Raw genomic sequence first — 15,909 nt, forward strand, 5'->3', positions numbered from 1 at the left:
AACATTCTATAGCAGTTTGTTGTTGGCAATTTACGTAAATAGCTTATAGCATAAAGGCTATTTTTTTTAAAGGTTCGGCAGGAATTATTGGAAGAATATGAACAAGTTAAAAGTATTGTCAGTACTTTGGAAAGTTTTAAAATCGACAGGCCCCCAGATTTCCCTGTGTCCTGTCAAGATGAACCATTTAGAGATCCTGCCGTGTGGCCGCCCCCCGTACCTGCGGAACACAGGTAAGTGGAACTTTATGTTTGTTCTCCTTAGGTACTTCTTGAATTAATTGATGTTCAGAGTGAAAAGTAAAGCTTTATTTAAACCAAGTATGAAAAACTCTTTGGGGCGGCATGCCCCATGTAAATTTAGTATCTGTTTATAATTTTCACACATGTGTGTCTACAGGGTTTGTAGTTGATAAAGAACAGAACTATGTCATTTGTTATATATCTTGCTTTTGAAATATTTTACTACTGTAATCATAACAGTAGAAATCCACTGCTGGTCCTAAAGTTTAGTTTAACTGATAAATTTATCAGTTAAGCAAGTTCTTTTTAGATTTCATAATGTCAACATCAAAGCTTTTTTGCTTTGAAAGACTAACAATTTCAGATGAAATGGTGGACAAATTGGATCCATCTGGTTGGGCCTACAGCCGGTTTCCAGAATCTTAGTATAGAAGGAACCTTACCTTTCCTTTAAGGTGGAAGGGTGAATCAGTAGTGTGGCAGTAAGGCTTGAGGTTTATCTCCTTGATGCTCAGCCTCTGTACCATCTATATTAAACCTCTCTCTTCTTGTTTTTTGCTACCTTCCTGTCTTTGCACAGTCTGTTCTTCCTTAAGGAATAGCCATAATCCTCATCTAAGCAATTCATATTCACTCTTCAAGTCTCAGTTAAACTGTTTTTCCTCATTGCAGCCTTTTCTGGTTTGCCCAGGCATGACAGTGTGTTCATCCCAGTTATGTTGTATTTCTTTGTCTCTTGACAAGGGTAGGAGTTTGCAAGGGCAAGGACCATGGCTTTATTTACTCAACACAAATAACAAATAGCAAACTCCACTGCTCACGCAGCATTTGGCACATAGTAGGCAGTCAGCTTGGAGAAGGCAATGGCACCCCACTCCAGTACTCTTGCCTGGAAAATCCCATGGACGGAGGAGCCTGGTAGGCTGTGGTCCATGGGGTCGCTAAGAGTCGGACACGACTGATCGACTTCACTTTCACTTTTCACTTTCACGCATTGGAGAAGGAAATGGCAACCCACTCCAGTGTTCTTGCCTGGAGAATCCCAGGGCCGGGGGAGCCTGGTGGGCTGCCATCTATGGGATCGCACAGAGTCGGACACGACTGAAGTGACTTAGCAGCAGCAGCAGCAGCAGCAGCAGCAGGCATTCAGCCAACACCGAGTAACTTCATTAATTCTACAGGTAAGGAAATTGAGGCCTGGGAGACCTTGACCTGTAAGTTAGGCTAGACCAGGAGCTGTGTTTAGCTCTTTCTGGCTTTCAGTCCCTTTTTTTGTGAAGTCATATTGTGGTCCGAGTGTTGCATCACAGAAAATAAAATTTCCTTTTGATTAGTAGCTGTGATCATGTGTTTAGCTTGTTGATCTCTTAAAATTTTCAAAAAGCATTTAAAGAACTGAAAAGTAGTTAGTTTATTTTGTCAGGAGTTTTTCCACTGAGTTAGAGATAATTTTATGATTCCCATTATAAAAACACAAGATGATTCTTTTCTAAGTATTTTATTGTTTTTGATGCCAGTGTGAATGGGATAATTTTATTTCTTTTTCAGATGTTTTATTGTTAATATATTGAGGCACAACTGATTTTTTTATGTTGATCATGTATCCTACTGAATTAATTGATTAGTTTTCAGTAGTTTTCTGGTGAGCCTTTAAGGTTTCCTGTATTTAAAATCTTACCAGTTGCAGATAATGATGATTTTTGCTTATTCTGTTCCAATTTGGGTGCCTGTTGTTTCTTTGTCTTGCCTAATTACTCTAGCTAGAACTTTCAGTGTTTGTTGAATAAGAGTGATGAGAGTAAGGTCATCCTTGTCTTGTTCCTGATCTAAGAGGAGAAACTTTCAATTTTTCACTGTTGAGTGTAATTTAGTTGTTGTCGTACATGGCCTTTATCATGCTGAGGTATGTTCCTTCAGTTTATTGAGGGTTTTTCCTCATGAAAGGATGTTGTATTTTGTCGAATGCTTTTCTTCATCTATTGAGATGATCATATGATTTTTATCTTTTATTCTGTTGATGGGAGAGATCATGCTTATTGATTTGTATGTGTTGAGCCTGGCATCCCAAGGATAAATCTTACTTGGTCATGGTGTATAATACTTTTAATGTGTTGTTGAATTTGCTTTGCTAATATTCTGTTGAGAAATTTTGCCTCTGTATTCCTTGAGGATATTGATTTATAGTTTTCTTTTCTTGTCATGTCCTAATCTAGCTTTGGTTTCAGGGCAATGCTGGCTTCATAAAATGAGTTTGAAGTGTTCTCCCTTCTTCAGTTTTCTGGAAGAGTTTTAGATGGATTGGCATTAATTATGTTTAAATGGTTGGAGAATTTTCCAGTGAAGCCATCTGGATCTAGGAGTAACTTTCAGTGTAGGAAGTACCTGTTCTTAATTGCTGGAGCACCATGATATACTGCAGAAAGCAGTGGCCACAGATAACAACACTGATATCTGTGGCTCAAACTGAATAAAAAAGTGTGGCTGGCATTTTCCCATTGATGAACACTTTCCTGAAAACTTCTCATTAGAGAAAAACCAACCCAGTTATTTCTTTTTCTTTGACCTCCCTTAACTGGCTTGTAGCACAGATTTGATTTATTTTTATACTTGTCTTTTAAGCCTTATTCTTAATGAAAGTGAAAGATCAATGGACCAGAATATGTTTCTCCAAACCTCCTTCCTCCATACTAAATTTTAAAAAGTTCCCCTTGTGTGTTCAGTTCAGTTCAGTTCAGTCACTCAGTCGTGTCCGACTCTTTGCGACCCCATGAATTTGCAGCATGCCAGGCCTCCCTGTCCATCATCAACTCCCAGAGTCTACCCAAACCCATGTCCATTGAGTCAGTGATGCCATCCAACCATCTCATCCTCTGTTGTCCCCTTCTCCTCCTGCCCTCAATCCCTCCCAGCATCAGGGTCTTTTCCAATGAGTCAACTCTTTGCATGACATGGCCAAAGTATTGGAGTTTCAGCTTCAGCATCAGTCCTGCCAATGAACACCCAGGACTGATCCCCTTTAGGATGGACTGGTTGGATCTCCTTGCAGTCCAAGGGACTCTCAAGAGTCTTCTCCAACACCACAGTTCAAAAGCATCAATTTTTTGGCGCTCAGCTTCCCTCACAGTCCAACTCTCACATCCATACATGACCACTGGAAAAACCATAGCGTTGACTAGATGGACCTTTGTTGGCAAAGTAATGTCTCTCCTTTTAAATATGCTATCCAGGTTGGTCATAACTTTCCTTCTAAGAAGTAACTGTCTTTTAATTTCATGGCTGCAATCACCATCTGCAGTGATTTTGGAGCCCAAAAAAGTAAAGTCCGACACTGTTTCCACTGTTTCCCCATCTATTTCCCATGAAGTGATGGGACCAGATGCCATGATCTTAGTTTCCTGAATGTTGAGCTTTAAGCCAACTTTTTCACTCTCCTCCTTCACTTTCATCAAGAGGTTTTTTAGTTCCCCTTCACTTTCTGCCATAATGGTGGGTGTGTAGCCATTGTGTATATACATATTTTCTCTGTGGATCAGAAATCCTTAATAAAAGCAAATCTAAGACTTGCAAGCTTCTACTAGTGAAGGGATGCTATTACCATGAGTAATATAGAATTAGGAGTTTTAAACTTTAAAATCTTTATATCAGCAAATCCACAGATCCTTTACCAAGTAATATCAGCATAGTGATATCTATGTAAGGTAGAATGAAGTAAACTTCATTGTAGCACAGAATGTGTGCATGTGCTGATAGAATTAGGGTTAAAAGTTATGGGAGATTGAATTTGTATAATTTTTTTCCTTTTACAATTTCATTTCTTCTACAGATCATATAAAACAAATGTAGTAGAATATCCACCTAGAGCTAGTGAAACTGAATATAGCCCTTAGATATTCTTGGTGTGGTGGGAAGACACTTGAGTCCATGAGATCTGAGTTTGAATTCTACTTCTGACACCGCCTTGGTTTGTGACCTTGTACAAGTTATTTAACTTCTAAACATTTAGCTTCACTCTCTGTAAAATGGGATATTTACCTCATGAAATTAATTAAGAAATTTTAATGTTTAAGACAGTAACTGGCATGTAATAATTAAAATGAATCATCAACTCTGAAATAAAGTGCTACAGTGTTCTTTCATGTAAATAGTAAGAGCTAACAGAATTTAAAAAATGATACTGCCTCATTCATAAAATCCCTCAAGGAATTTTATGTCCTTCTTGTACATTCTACATAAATCCTTAGTTTTCTGAAACATTTTGAATAACTCTGGCAGACAGGATGTGGTTTTTTTAGATGTTGAAGCCTCATGAAGTGGGTGATCATTTTCAGGAAAAGAATGAAATAACTAGTTATCGGTCACTTTGTGCTTTGCAAGCATTCTCTTATTTAAACCTCCAGTGATCCTATGAAATAGCTACTTGTACTGTGTACCCATATTACTATTGCTCATTTACTGTTATGAACTCCATCTAGAGCTAAGGAAATTGAACCTTATAGAGTTTATTTTCCCAAAGTCATCTGAACAAGAAGGTGGCAGAGCCAGGATTTGAACCCAGATCTCTTCAACTTTAGGAGTCTTGTTTATATCCACTCTGCCATGTTACTTTCCTACACATACTTGGTGATATTTGTGGGTATATTTTGACAAGTGTCTGTATATCCTAATACATAATATATAATTCTGTTAAGCACTTGATTAAATTCTTACTAGAGGGGGTAGGAGAAAAGGAAAATAAATAATGCTTAATGAAGTACTTAAAGATGCTTAAAGAAACTGAAAATGTTTAGTGAAATAAATAATGTAATTAAAAAAATTTCTCTCTGGTAATACCACACTGAAATTGCAGTGTGGGTCAGTCGGAAAATATAATTTACCTTGTTCTGTATAAAGTGTTTCCAGGATGCATCTGATGTTTGCTGTTAGCCACTAATTTGGTAGCCCTGCTTGTGGGTCTGTCCTTTTCACACAGAGCTTCTTCTGTTACCACTGGTGGTCTCTGGTAGTAGTTTGCCTTGTCGTTACAGGTTATACCTCATATGTTGTGTGTCCTCTGAGTTTAATCATGATCCTATTTTAGATCACTAGTAGCTGCTTGGATAAATCAAAGCAGCCTTTTAAAAAATGAATTAGATTTATTGCCTTTAAATTTGGGGGAAACTGAGCTACAAAAGTAGGATTATAATGGGGAGTACTGGCAATATTAGAATTAAATTCAAAAGAGATGGAGCTTCCAGATTATTCTTAGTGTCCCAAGTTAAAAGCTATCTTGTGTTAATTACATTGTTTTATAATATTTGCCATGTAAGTTTTTCAAGCATACTTTCTTTAATGAGGCCATTTAGAAATGATCTTTCCCAGTGAGACCTAAGGCCATGACATTAAGATTTTCTGTATAGGAGCAGTATGTGACATAGATTATATTCAACGAAGTATTTTTTATTCAACTTCAAAAATAATTGTGTTAGGTCTTGTAAAGTGACATCTTTTGGGAGAGATGGTGGTAGCAATAGGATACCCCAGCCTGAAAAGCATCATCTTGGTTTCTTCCATTCAGGTTTAAAAAGATAACTCTAACAGGCCCTCTAATGCGGTTTCACCTGGAACCAAGGGAAATGGCATAATGTGTTTCTGCGTACAGATAGGTGGGAAGACTGATATTTACAACTTTGTGCTGTTCTGTAGAATTTCAGCCAAGAGGAAATTCTTGTTGACTCGGTATTAAAGTCATTGCTTTATGTTTTCTGTGGATACCCTAATAGATAAAGTAACTGCTTGCATGTTAAAATCCCAGTTTGCACTGGAAAAAACTCAGTCACGGCCAAGGTTGGGTACTGATACAGAGTACCCTGCCTTCTCATCCTTACGGTGTCTCACCAAGGCTCTGGGAAACTTTCCCGAGGTTGGGAGATGGGAGAGCAAGTTTCTGTATCAGTGCCACTGCTAATGGAGTGGTCCTCCAAGTTAATTTCACTTCTACCGGCCTCAGTTTTCACCTCTTTAAAATGTATATCATGATGAGATTGTTTTGTAAAATCGTTTTGAAATCTTAGGAAGAAAAAAACACTACTGTTGATCTATCCAACATCTGTGTTAGGGACTTCCCTGGTGGCTCAGATTGCAAAGAATCTGCCTGCAGTGTAGGCCAGGTTCAAATCCCTGAAGTGGAGCTAAATGAGAAATAATCCGGACATTGTGGAAAGCTTCACCTAAGATGCTGGCACCTGTCATACGCCAGGTGCTCTGTTGGGGGCCAGTCCCGCCGTAGGGATATGGCGGGGTGCAGCCTTTCTGAGCTTGCAGTCTTGTAAAGTGGTGTAAGAGCCGTTAGTGAGCTAGGATTGCCTGGATATGGTGATTAATGAGCTTTAGAGGATGACAAAAATTAGATAATTAAACATCTAGACGAAACTGTTGAATAGGAATTGAAAGTGAGAGCCAGTTTAAGAGTGATTGGGACTAGTAGTTAGTTACTTGGGAATCATCAGCAAGTAAGGCATTTTAAGAAAGAAATTTTAGGGTCATTCTTCATATGGTGGAATAGGTTATTGCCTAATATGATGGGCAGGTTGAGATTATACTCACTTCTAAACATTCTGGAGTCTTAGTCTCTTCCAGAATTCTGTTTCTGGAGTATGGAGTATACAGACTGTGCTAGAATGTAGCTAGCAGTGCTGATTAACTACAATAACTAACATTTATTGAGTTTTTAACTGTGAACAAGATACTGTGCTGATAAACTCTCTACATGGTTTATTTCTTAATCTTCAACAGCCACCCTCTAAAATAGGTACTATTAATATCATCACTATATTTTTTTAGAAGAAATTGAAATTTGAAGATTCTAAGCAACTTTATCAAATGCTGCATATAGGTTACATAAGATAAGTGTTGAGAATTGGATTGGATTTAGCGGTGTGGAGCTCATTGGTGACCCTGATGAGTGATTTTGGTGGAATGGCCGGTGGGTTCAGAGAATGGGAAGAGAGGAATTGGAATCAATGAGTACTTGGAGTTCTTTCAACAAGTGTTGTTGAGCACAGAAATTGAGTAGTAGTTGGGGAAGACGTGGAATCAGAATTTGTTGTTTAGAGATGTTTGTGTGCTGATTCGAGTGCTGCAACAGGAAGGGGCAGAGTGATGGTGCAGGGGAGAAAGGGGACCATGCTGGAGCAGTGTCCCCGCATAGGCAAGAGGAGACGGGATCCTGTGTGCGGGTGGAGAGGGTGCAGGACAGCTGGTCAGAGTAGCTGTAGGGAAGACAGTCAGTTACGAAGAGAAGCAGCAAGATTGTCTGAGAGTAAGGGCAGGGGTGCAGGTGTTTTCCAGAGTCTAAATTCTCAGCTGAAGGGTCCCAAGAGTGAGACTTCCATCCAATTGGCTACTTTATTTCTTTTATGTAAGTTTTCTAGGGAGCATTTGTCTTACTCTGTAGGACTCAGTAGTCACTCATTTGAAATTTTTATTTTGGTATTCGAGGTGTTTATTATAATAAGTGCCTAAAAACATGGTATTTCTATCTTTTTCTTATGTTACAGAAAAGACAACTGAAAGATAGAAATTTTAATTCATTAGAGATAAACTAAGGAGTGGGAACAAGATAGTGGTAAGTCAGACTGAAATCATAACGTGTTCATTTTGTTTCTTCTTTCCTGAAAGAAGTCTTCGCCCTGCTGCACTCTAATTTCCTCTGTCTTCTTCCCTCTTTGTTCCTTTGGCAACTGCTGTGATGTATACACTCCCTCTGTTGCCTTTCACTGCTTCTTGTTCCCTAATGCTGTTCATTGCAGCATTGGGACTGAATTCTTAAAAGACAGCTTCCTAATGTAAAATGGAATGCCAAGTTCTCAAGAGTTATGGTGTTTAAATTTGTTAGCAGTTGATTGTGTTCACCACCTCTCTTCTCTGGAGTGCTCCTCTTCTGTTGGCTTCTCCAACGCTGCTGTCTTCGCTTTTCCTTCTTGGCCCCCGCCCCCGCCCCCGCCCCCGGGATCTGGCCTTTTCTGCTTCTCTTCAGTCCTCTCGCCGTTCCCTGGTGCTGGCCTGTGCTCTTGATTTGTTCACTTCAGCCCCAGCCTGTTCACCCTGCTTTGCAGATGAGATGTTAGTGATGGCGGGATTTTTGCCTGCTGGCTTGCATGAGCACTCACACTGGTGTTTGTACTGATAGATACCTTCTGTTTTCTCTCTCATTGTTTTTATGATTTTATTTTTTGTCTTGGTGTTAAGTAGTCTCACTACAGATTATCTAACTGTGGATTTATTTTTATTTAACACTACTTAAGACTGATGCTTCTTTTTCTTTTTTATGCTTTTAGCCATTTTATAGTTCATAACTAATAGTTCTGTTGTTAGAAGTTATTTGGTGCCTTATCTTTTTTGTTATTTCTGATGGCTCTTGTTTGTGGTCAAGTTGAGAGTGTCCCTTCGAGATCTGAGCCCTTCTGACGAGTGGCTTGTTTAGAGGAATGTCGCTTCTTGGAGGGTCTGTGTTGGCCCCAGCCAGCTGCCTTAGGGATGTCACCTGCCTGGACCACTTTTAGGTAAATTTCTTGGCTTAAGTGAGTGTGAAACTAAATCCCAAATCTCATGTGCGCAGGCCCCTGGTTACTATTTCTAGGGGAGACTTGTGCTTACTGCACACAGAGAGAGTATAAGCTGGGCTGGACAGAAGTACTTATTTCCTCCGTGTGCATCTTTAAATGTGCCCTTTGAGAGTCCTGGCTTCACGTGCTAGTCTCTGGTCATCTTCAGCAGTGCAGGCCTCAGGCCTGTCTCAGGCCTCACTGTGTGCTCGTTAAAGTCTCAAGCCCTGAGGTGGCAGAGACCTGGAACCTTCAAGAACCACAATGCCATCAGCTATATTTTATTTATCTTTTGGCTGTTTTGTATTTCTCTTTACCTTCTGGTAAGATCACCTATGTATAAAGAGGATATTTGTCACATTTTATTCAGAATACCTATCTTTTTTTTTTAATGTTACAGGAAAAAACAACTAAAAGAAAATTCAATTCATTAGCAATAAACTATATCTATATACTTAAGTTCTTGAGGGCCTTACCCTCCACTTTATTGTTTTTGAGGACTCTTGTTTATAGTTTAATTAGGAACTCTTCTTCAGCAAGACTTTAGTTGTAGGATTTATATGTGGATAGAAAAGGGATGTCCAATACAATACATAAAATATGTATATATTTTTAGCTAAACTATAAGCTTCTTGAGTGCAGTGATTATTCATATTTTTTTGTATTCCCATGTTTTGCAAATCAGTAGAATAATTTCAGAACTTGACTATGGACAAAGAACTGTGAGACATTTAAAATTCCACTTGATAGTATTTTAATATAATCTGTAAAAGTTGTGTAGATTTCTGTGGCCTGTCTCTATACACTGTTTCTATATCCTGAAACAGTGCTATTGTCATCTAGTTTTAGGGTCTTTAGAGTTAGGCAGAAGAAAGGTATTTTAAGTTTTTTAAGTTCAAAGTTCTTTAGAGTTAAATAGAAAAGGCAAGGGCCAATCTTTAGACCCAAAGAAGAGCAAAGTAAAATTAATAAATTATCACCCTGCCTGGGAGTGGTGGCATCCTACCATTAGACTAAATAATCAGTGATGTTATCATCCCCTTTCCCACACTCTCTTAGAAGTGATAGAATGACTGGCTTAGTAGCTCTTTGAATGAGGCCTAGTGCGTCCCATCAGAGTCTCTGACAAGAATTTAGTCACTGTCCTTGCTGAAATTCCTAGTTGTGGGTGACATCAAAATGCTAAGAGGGCAGCCCCGATGATAGTTAAATGGGATTGTATAATATTTGGTGTGAGAAATGTGTCTGCAGCCCCAGATCTCATACATTTTAAGTTTCTGGCTAAATGTCATCTTGGTTAACTCGAGTGATAATTATCTTCTGTGTTGGGTAAGCATCTTTCAATTCCAGTGTCATTAGAACGGAGAACAAAAATGTCTTAAAAGAATCAAAATTGTTATAGTAGTATTTTTTTTGTTAGGAGATATGTACATGTTTATTATTTTTATGTACCTGTAATTTAAGAAAATATGGCTATTGAGAGTGATAAGCATGCAATTCCAATCAGATGTATTGTGGAATAATTTAAATCTGTGATTTTTACATAAAAATTTGTGTTAAGTACTTTGGCGGAACGTTTAGGAGAATTTGAGGCTTCATTTGTAAGTTTAAGTTACTAAGGTTATGAAAGTATGTATATATAAGCTGTGCTTTGTTAAGAAACATAATTGAAGAACTAAGAAGATTGTGAAATATGTTACATTTATAATTGTAGGTTAAAATTTTTAGTGACACTTAATTAGCCAGGTTTTAAATGGCTTCAAGATTATTCAGAAGCCTCTTAAAAGTGACTTCTAAAATCTGCTCCTTTTATGCATAGAAAAAGATTTGTAAACAAATCCACAAACTTTAAGGACTTACTGAATTTTTTACATTTTTAACTTTAGTAAGGTGAATATTTAAAAAAATCAAAGCAGAGCTCTGAAGAGATTTTCCTCACAAAAAACAGCCTTGAGGACACAGAACTACTCATATCAGCCTGGCTTGCGGTTCTCCTTGGGTTCTGAATGGGATTGATTTGCTCGTTAGATAATGAGGGAAAACTTAACCCAATATACAAAAGCCTTTTATATTATGTAGTGTAGTGTCTTGCATTCATCAAAGGTTCAGGTATTTGTTTTTATCTCCAAACAGTATCTTGCTTTTCTTGGAATCCTACTGTCTGTTCTTTTAGCTTACTTTTTCACCCAGCATTATGGTCCTGAGATTGATCTATTGTTATTGCACATGGCTATGATTTATGTTCACGTGTATATAGTATTCCATTATGTGTATAATGATTCATGCATCTGTTCTGATTCTGGACCTTTGGGTTATTTCATGGTGTTTACCGATCAGCAGTGCCACCACTCCTGTATGTTTACATACAACATTGATGATTAATTTTGCTTAGAAAGGAGGAATTGACTTTTGAAGGAAATCAGGGTTGTTTGCACATGATAGAATAAGGCACCCTTCTTCCCATTCCTACAAGGAGATATCCTCCCATGGGAGAGCTGAGCTCCGTGTAGACATGCTGCTTGTTTCTCTGCAGATTGCCAGTGCTTCTCTGATTTGAAATGCTGTAAGCTAGGAGGGTGTCAGCCTGGGTTTGACTGTTGGGGCAGAGGTTGATGACACTGTGGCAGGTGGGGGTTGAGTCTCTCAGTCGTGTCTGTCTGACTGTGACCCCACGGACTGTAGCCTACCAGGTTGCTCTGTCCTTTGAATTCTCCAGGCAAGAATACTGGAGTGGGTTGCCATTTCCTTCTCCAGGGGATCTTCCCAACCCAGGGATCAAACCCTTGTCTCCTGAATCTTCTGCATTGGCAAGTGGATTCATTACCATTGAGTCACCAGGGAAGCTCTGATTATGCAGTGCAGCCCTAGTAATAAAGTCTTTTTTAAAAAAGAGACCAGTAAAACTAGCCTTGAGCCTTACTGTTTACAGCCTGGAAGCTGTCACTGAGTCCTTAATTGAAGCGTGACACTGTGCAGTGATGCGCTGATGGAGGAGTAAGTACAGACAGAATCAGGGGTGTCCTTCGGGAAGCTGACAGAGTCTGTTTCAAGTGTAGTTTCAAACTGCAGTGAGTTGGAACCGAAGACCTGCGGAGCACAGGCAGGCTCTCTGTGCCACTCTGGACTGGCCACCAGTGGCGTGTCTGGCTTCTTTGAGCAGTTTCACACAGGCCAGGGATGAGCTTGTCAAAATATTGAGCGGCAGGACAAGGTCGACAGCAGCACTCTTGGAGTGCCGCCTGTGTACGAGCTTTGAAATAATTCCTCTCGCAGCACAGCTGTACTGACCTGGATGTGTGTGCAAAATGCACTACAGCAGGACTCCTCCAAGACTGCTAAGTAGCCAGCCGAGGTGGGAAGGCACAAGCTGAGGAGGCAGAAGAGCTGTTTGAGGATTCACTGCAGTTCTCCCCTCCTCACGGAGGCCCAGCCGGGCCAGCCCAGCAGCCGTGCGGCAGCCTGTTGCGCAGCTGTTAAGGACGGGCTTGCTGTTTGCCAGCGAAAGCCTCAGGCTGGCTGTGCCTCGGAAGAGCAGGACCACAAACAATGACGGACTACTTAAATAGCAGGCACAGCTGCTGGCAGAAGGCAAACACACTTCAAGTGTGTTCTGCGTAAGGAGGTTGTTGGTTGCATTTGATTGTCTTTGGCCACGAATCTGATTCAGGAGAGACATTTATATATATGCAGATATGCATTTACTGTTACATGTATATATATATTTATTTACCATTATATATATATTTACTGTTTTATTTATATATATGTAGAATAATAAGGTTCTGCTCGCCTACTTGATACCTCTTCATCAAAAAGGGAGTTCAGTCAAAAAACAATGGTTGCAATGAAATACTAGGAACAGAGCAGTGTAACATTTTTCTTTTTTTTTTATTCTTTGCCAGTCTCATCACATTTTTTTTAATCTTACTGGCAGTCAGAATACTTAAAAGGCTAATAATGCTCTAGAACCAAAAACATAGTAATGCCTTTAAATTTGAAAATGTCATATAACCATTTCACTCTATATGATTTTTGAATTCCTTTCCTGTGGATTTTTTCCCCCACAAGATTGTTCTTTCATCTTTGTCTCCTCCGAGAACTATCTGCCTCCTAACGGGTGTCTGGGTGTTCAGTACATAATTGTTTAATTGGACTGAATTCCAAGGACTCCGATGTCAGTGTGTGGGACCCTAGTAGGTAGACACACATTTTCCACCAGGCTTTCTCATCCATAACAGTTTCACGCGGTGGTCTGATTCCAGTGGTCTGAAGATGCCACGGTATGTTACCCATTTTTCACCTTGCGTTTGCAGCCTTCCTGGCTTGTCATCCATTTTCCTGGGTTTATTGAGTTGTACACATGTGAGCCTTCCCTGATAGCAGAGAGAGAAACTTCCATGATGAGTTAGATGAATTAAAAACAAGAAGCTGGAAAAGAGATAATGATTGATTTGGCATGTGGGTGGAGAAAGGGATATACATATGGGATGTGAGGGGCTACAAATACAGGTGGAACTGTAGAGAGAGTAAAGGTAGAAAACAGAGGCAGAGACAGCTCAGGAAATCAGACACAAAGTGACAGTGTCTCAGCCAGCACCCAGAGAGGGGCAAGTAAGTACTGTGCTGAGGAGCCCTCTGACTTTACTGTTTGAAGAAGACTCATTTCACATTACATGAGACAGAATGTGCCACTTTGTCAACATAGTTATATTTATATGTTTATCAGAATTCTTTTTTAAAATTGCCGTGTAATTGACATACTACGTTGGTTTCAAGTGCACAGCGTCACGATTCAGTATCTGTATGTATTGTGAGGTGGTCACCACCATAAATAGAATTAGCGTCTTTTGACACATGTAGTTGTCAGAATTCTTGATTCACGTTTGGGGGCCTGTATGATTTGAATGATTCTTGATTTTTGACACCGTCAAAGCATGAATTTTAGATACACCTAAATTAAGGTTTCATTAAGCCTTGCTATTTGTAATTTGATGAATAAAATGCTGGTTTTTCCAATACAGAAGCAGAGAAAATAATTTTGGTTGTAAAGGATAAACTAGTAAGCTATGCAGATAGACATATTTTCTGTTCTTGTCTTTTCAGCTTTTAATACTTTTTTTTTAAAGTTACTTATTTGGTTTAGGACAGTAATGAATAAGGAACTGATATTCTATTACAGTATTATTACATGGGAGTAGTCTGTATTGCCCTCTATTGGTGATTAATTGTTACTTTGACAAAGTAATTGCTGTTATATGTATCATTTATATGTATTTGATATTTGTATCAACCAGGATTTTTTACAGAAAAGTACTTTCAAAAACTGACCTAATAGTTGTGACCATGAATTGGCAAAAGGGGAAAAATTGACTTTGTGGGCTAATTGATTTAATAGTTTTATTAACTGAGGTAGTATTGAAGTATTTTTGCCTTTGATTAATTTTAATTTTATTTATTTTTTTTTTGGTTAGAGCTCCACCTCAGATAAGGCGTCCCAATCGAGAAGTAAGACCTCTGAGGAAAGAGATGCCAGGAGGCGGTGCCCGGGGACCCGTAGGCCGAGCACATCCCATATCTAAGAGCGAGAAGCCCTCCACCAGCCGGGACAAGGACTGCAGAGCCAGAGGGAGAGATGACAAGGCAAGCCTCCCTCTTCCTGACTCATTCACTTTAAGCCCATGACCTTGGTGCATATTGTAATTTTTGTAGGCTTTTCAGAGGACTCTGGTTTTGACATGGAAGAGATTTAAAAAAGAACTCTGAATTAAAAACTTACGCGGTCTTTGCATTTTGAAGGCCATTTTGCAGTGCCAGTAAACTCAGAGATGTATTAAATAAACACACACACAAATTTGTGTGTACAAATCATAAGTAAAATGGAGCTTTTGTAGAAATATTCAAAATAAAGTTTTAAAACTTAAAAAAATATTTTAGCTAGTATTCTGAAGTAAAATGAACAATAAATTAAACATAACTAGGGGAAAGATTTATGAGGAAATAGATGTATATATAGTCTTCACAGAATAAGACAGTGGATACAGTTTATTACTGATACAGATTTTTAAAATTTAGATTTATCTGGAAATTTTTGAGTAGAACAAGATTTTTTTTTCTTTCATGAGAAAATTTCCTTTAGTATATACGTTTATCTGGGAAATTGATTGGTGAATAAACATAATTCTGGGTAGAGATTCTGTGCTGTGCTTCAGTTCAGTTCAGTTGCTCAGTCGTGTCCAACTCTGTGACCTCATGGACTGCAGCACGCCAGGCTTCCCTGTCCATCACCAACTCCTGGAGCTTGCTCAAACTCATGTCCATCAAGTTGGTGATGCCATCCAACCATCTCATCCTCTGTCATCCCGTTCACCTCCTGCCTTCAGTCTTTCTTAGCATCAGGGTCTTTTCCAGTGAGTCAGTTCTTCACATCAGGTGGTCAAAATATTGGAGCTTCAGCTTCAGCATCAGTCCTTCCAATGAATATTCAGGACTGATTTCCTCTAGGATTGACTGGTTTGATATCCTTGCAGTCTAAGGGACTTTCAAGAGTCTTCTCTAACACCACAGTTCAAAAACATCAATTCTGTGGCGCTCAGCTTTCTTTATGATCCAGCTATTACATCCATACATGACTATTGGAAAAACTGTAGCTTTGACTAGACCGACCTTTGTTGGTAAAGTAATGTCTCTGCTTTTTAATATGCTGCCTAGGTTTGTCATAGCTTTTCTTTCAAGGAGCAAACGTCTTTTAATTTCATGGCTGCAGTTACCATCTGCAGTGATTTTGGAGCCCAAGAAAATAAAGTCCGTCACTGTTTCCATTGTTTCCCCATCTATTTGCTATGAAGTGATGGGACCAAATGCCATGATCTTAGTTTTTTAAATATTGAGTTTTAAGCCAGCTTTGCACTCCCCTCTTTCACTTTTATCCAGAGGCTCTTTAATTCCTCTTTGCTTTCTGCTATAAGGGTGGTGTCAACTGCATATCTGGGGTTATTGACATTTCTCCCAGCAATTTTGATTCCAGCTTGTGCTTCATCCAGCCTGGCATTTTGCATGATGTACTCTGCATATAAGTTAAATAAGTA

At 39.0% G+C, this 15,909-nt stretch overlaps 1 protein-coding gene across 11 annotated transcripts in view; it reads left to right on the forward strand.

Moving 5' to 3' along the window:
- The window catches only part of KATNAL1 (katanin catalytic subunit A1 like 1), a 92,582-nt gene that overhangs the window by 52,984 nt on the left and 23,689 nt on the right, over window positions 1-15,909 (forward strand). For 7 of the 11 annotated variants that reach the window (XM_061133625.1, XM_061133623.1, XM_061133627.1 and 4 more), the window contains exons 3-4: window positions 73-233; window positions 14,296-14,464. In XM_061133625.1, coding sequence (XP_060989608.1) covers window positions 73-233; window positions 14,296-14,464 — 330 coding nt within the window. Of the gene's footprint in view, window positions 1-72; window positions 234-822; window positions 1,424-7,777; window positions 7,846-8,452; window positions 8,783-14,295; window positions 14,465-15,909 lie in introns of those variants that run through there. The other 4 variants (XM_061133629.1, XM_061133631.1, XM_061133630.1 and 1 more) reach the window with 4 other exon arrangements.

This window comes from Dama dama, chromosome 30, assembly GCF_033118175.1.
Source record: "Dama dama isolate Ldn47 chromosome 30, ASM3311817v1, whole genome shotgun sequence".
NCBI lineage: Eukaryota > Metazoa > Chordata > Mammalia > Artiodactyla > Cervidae > Dama > Dama dama.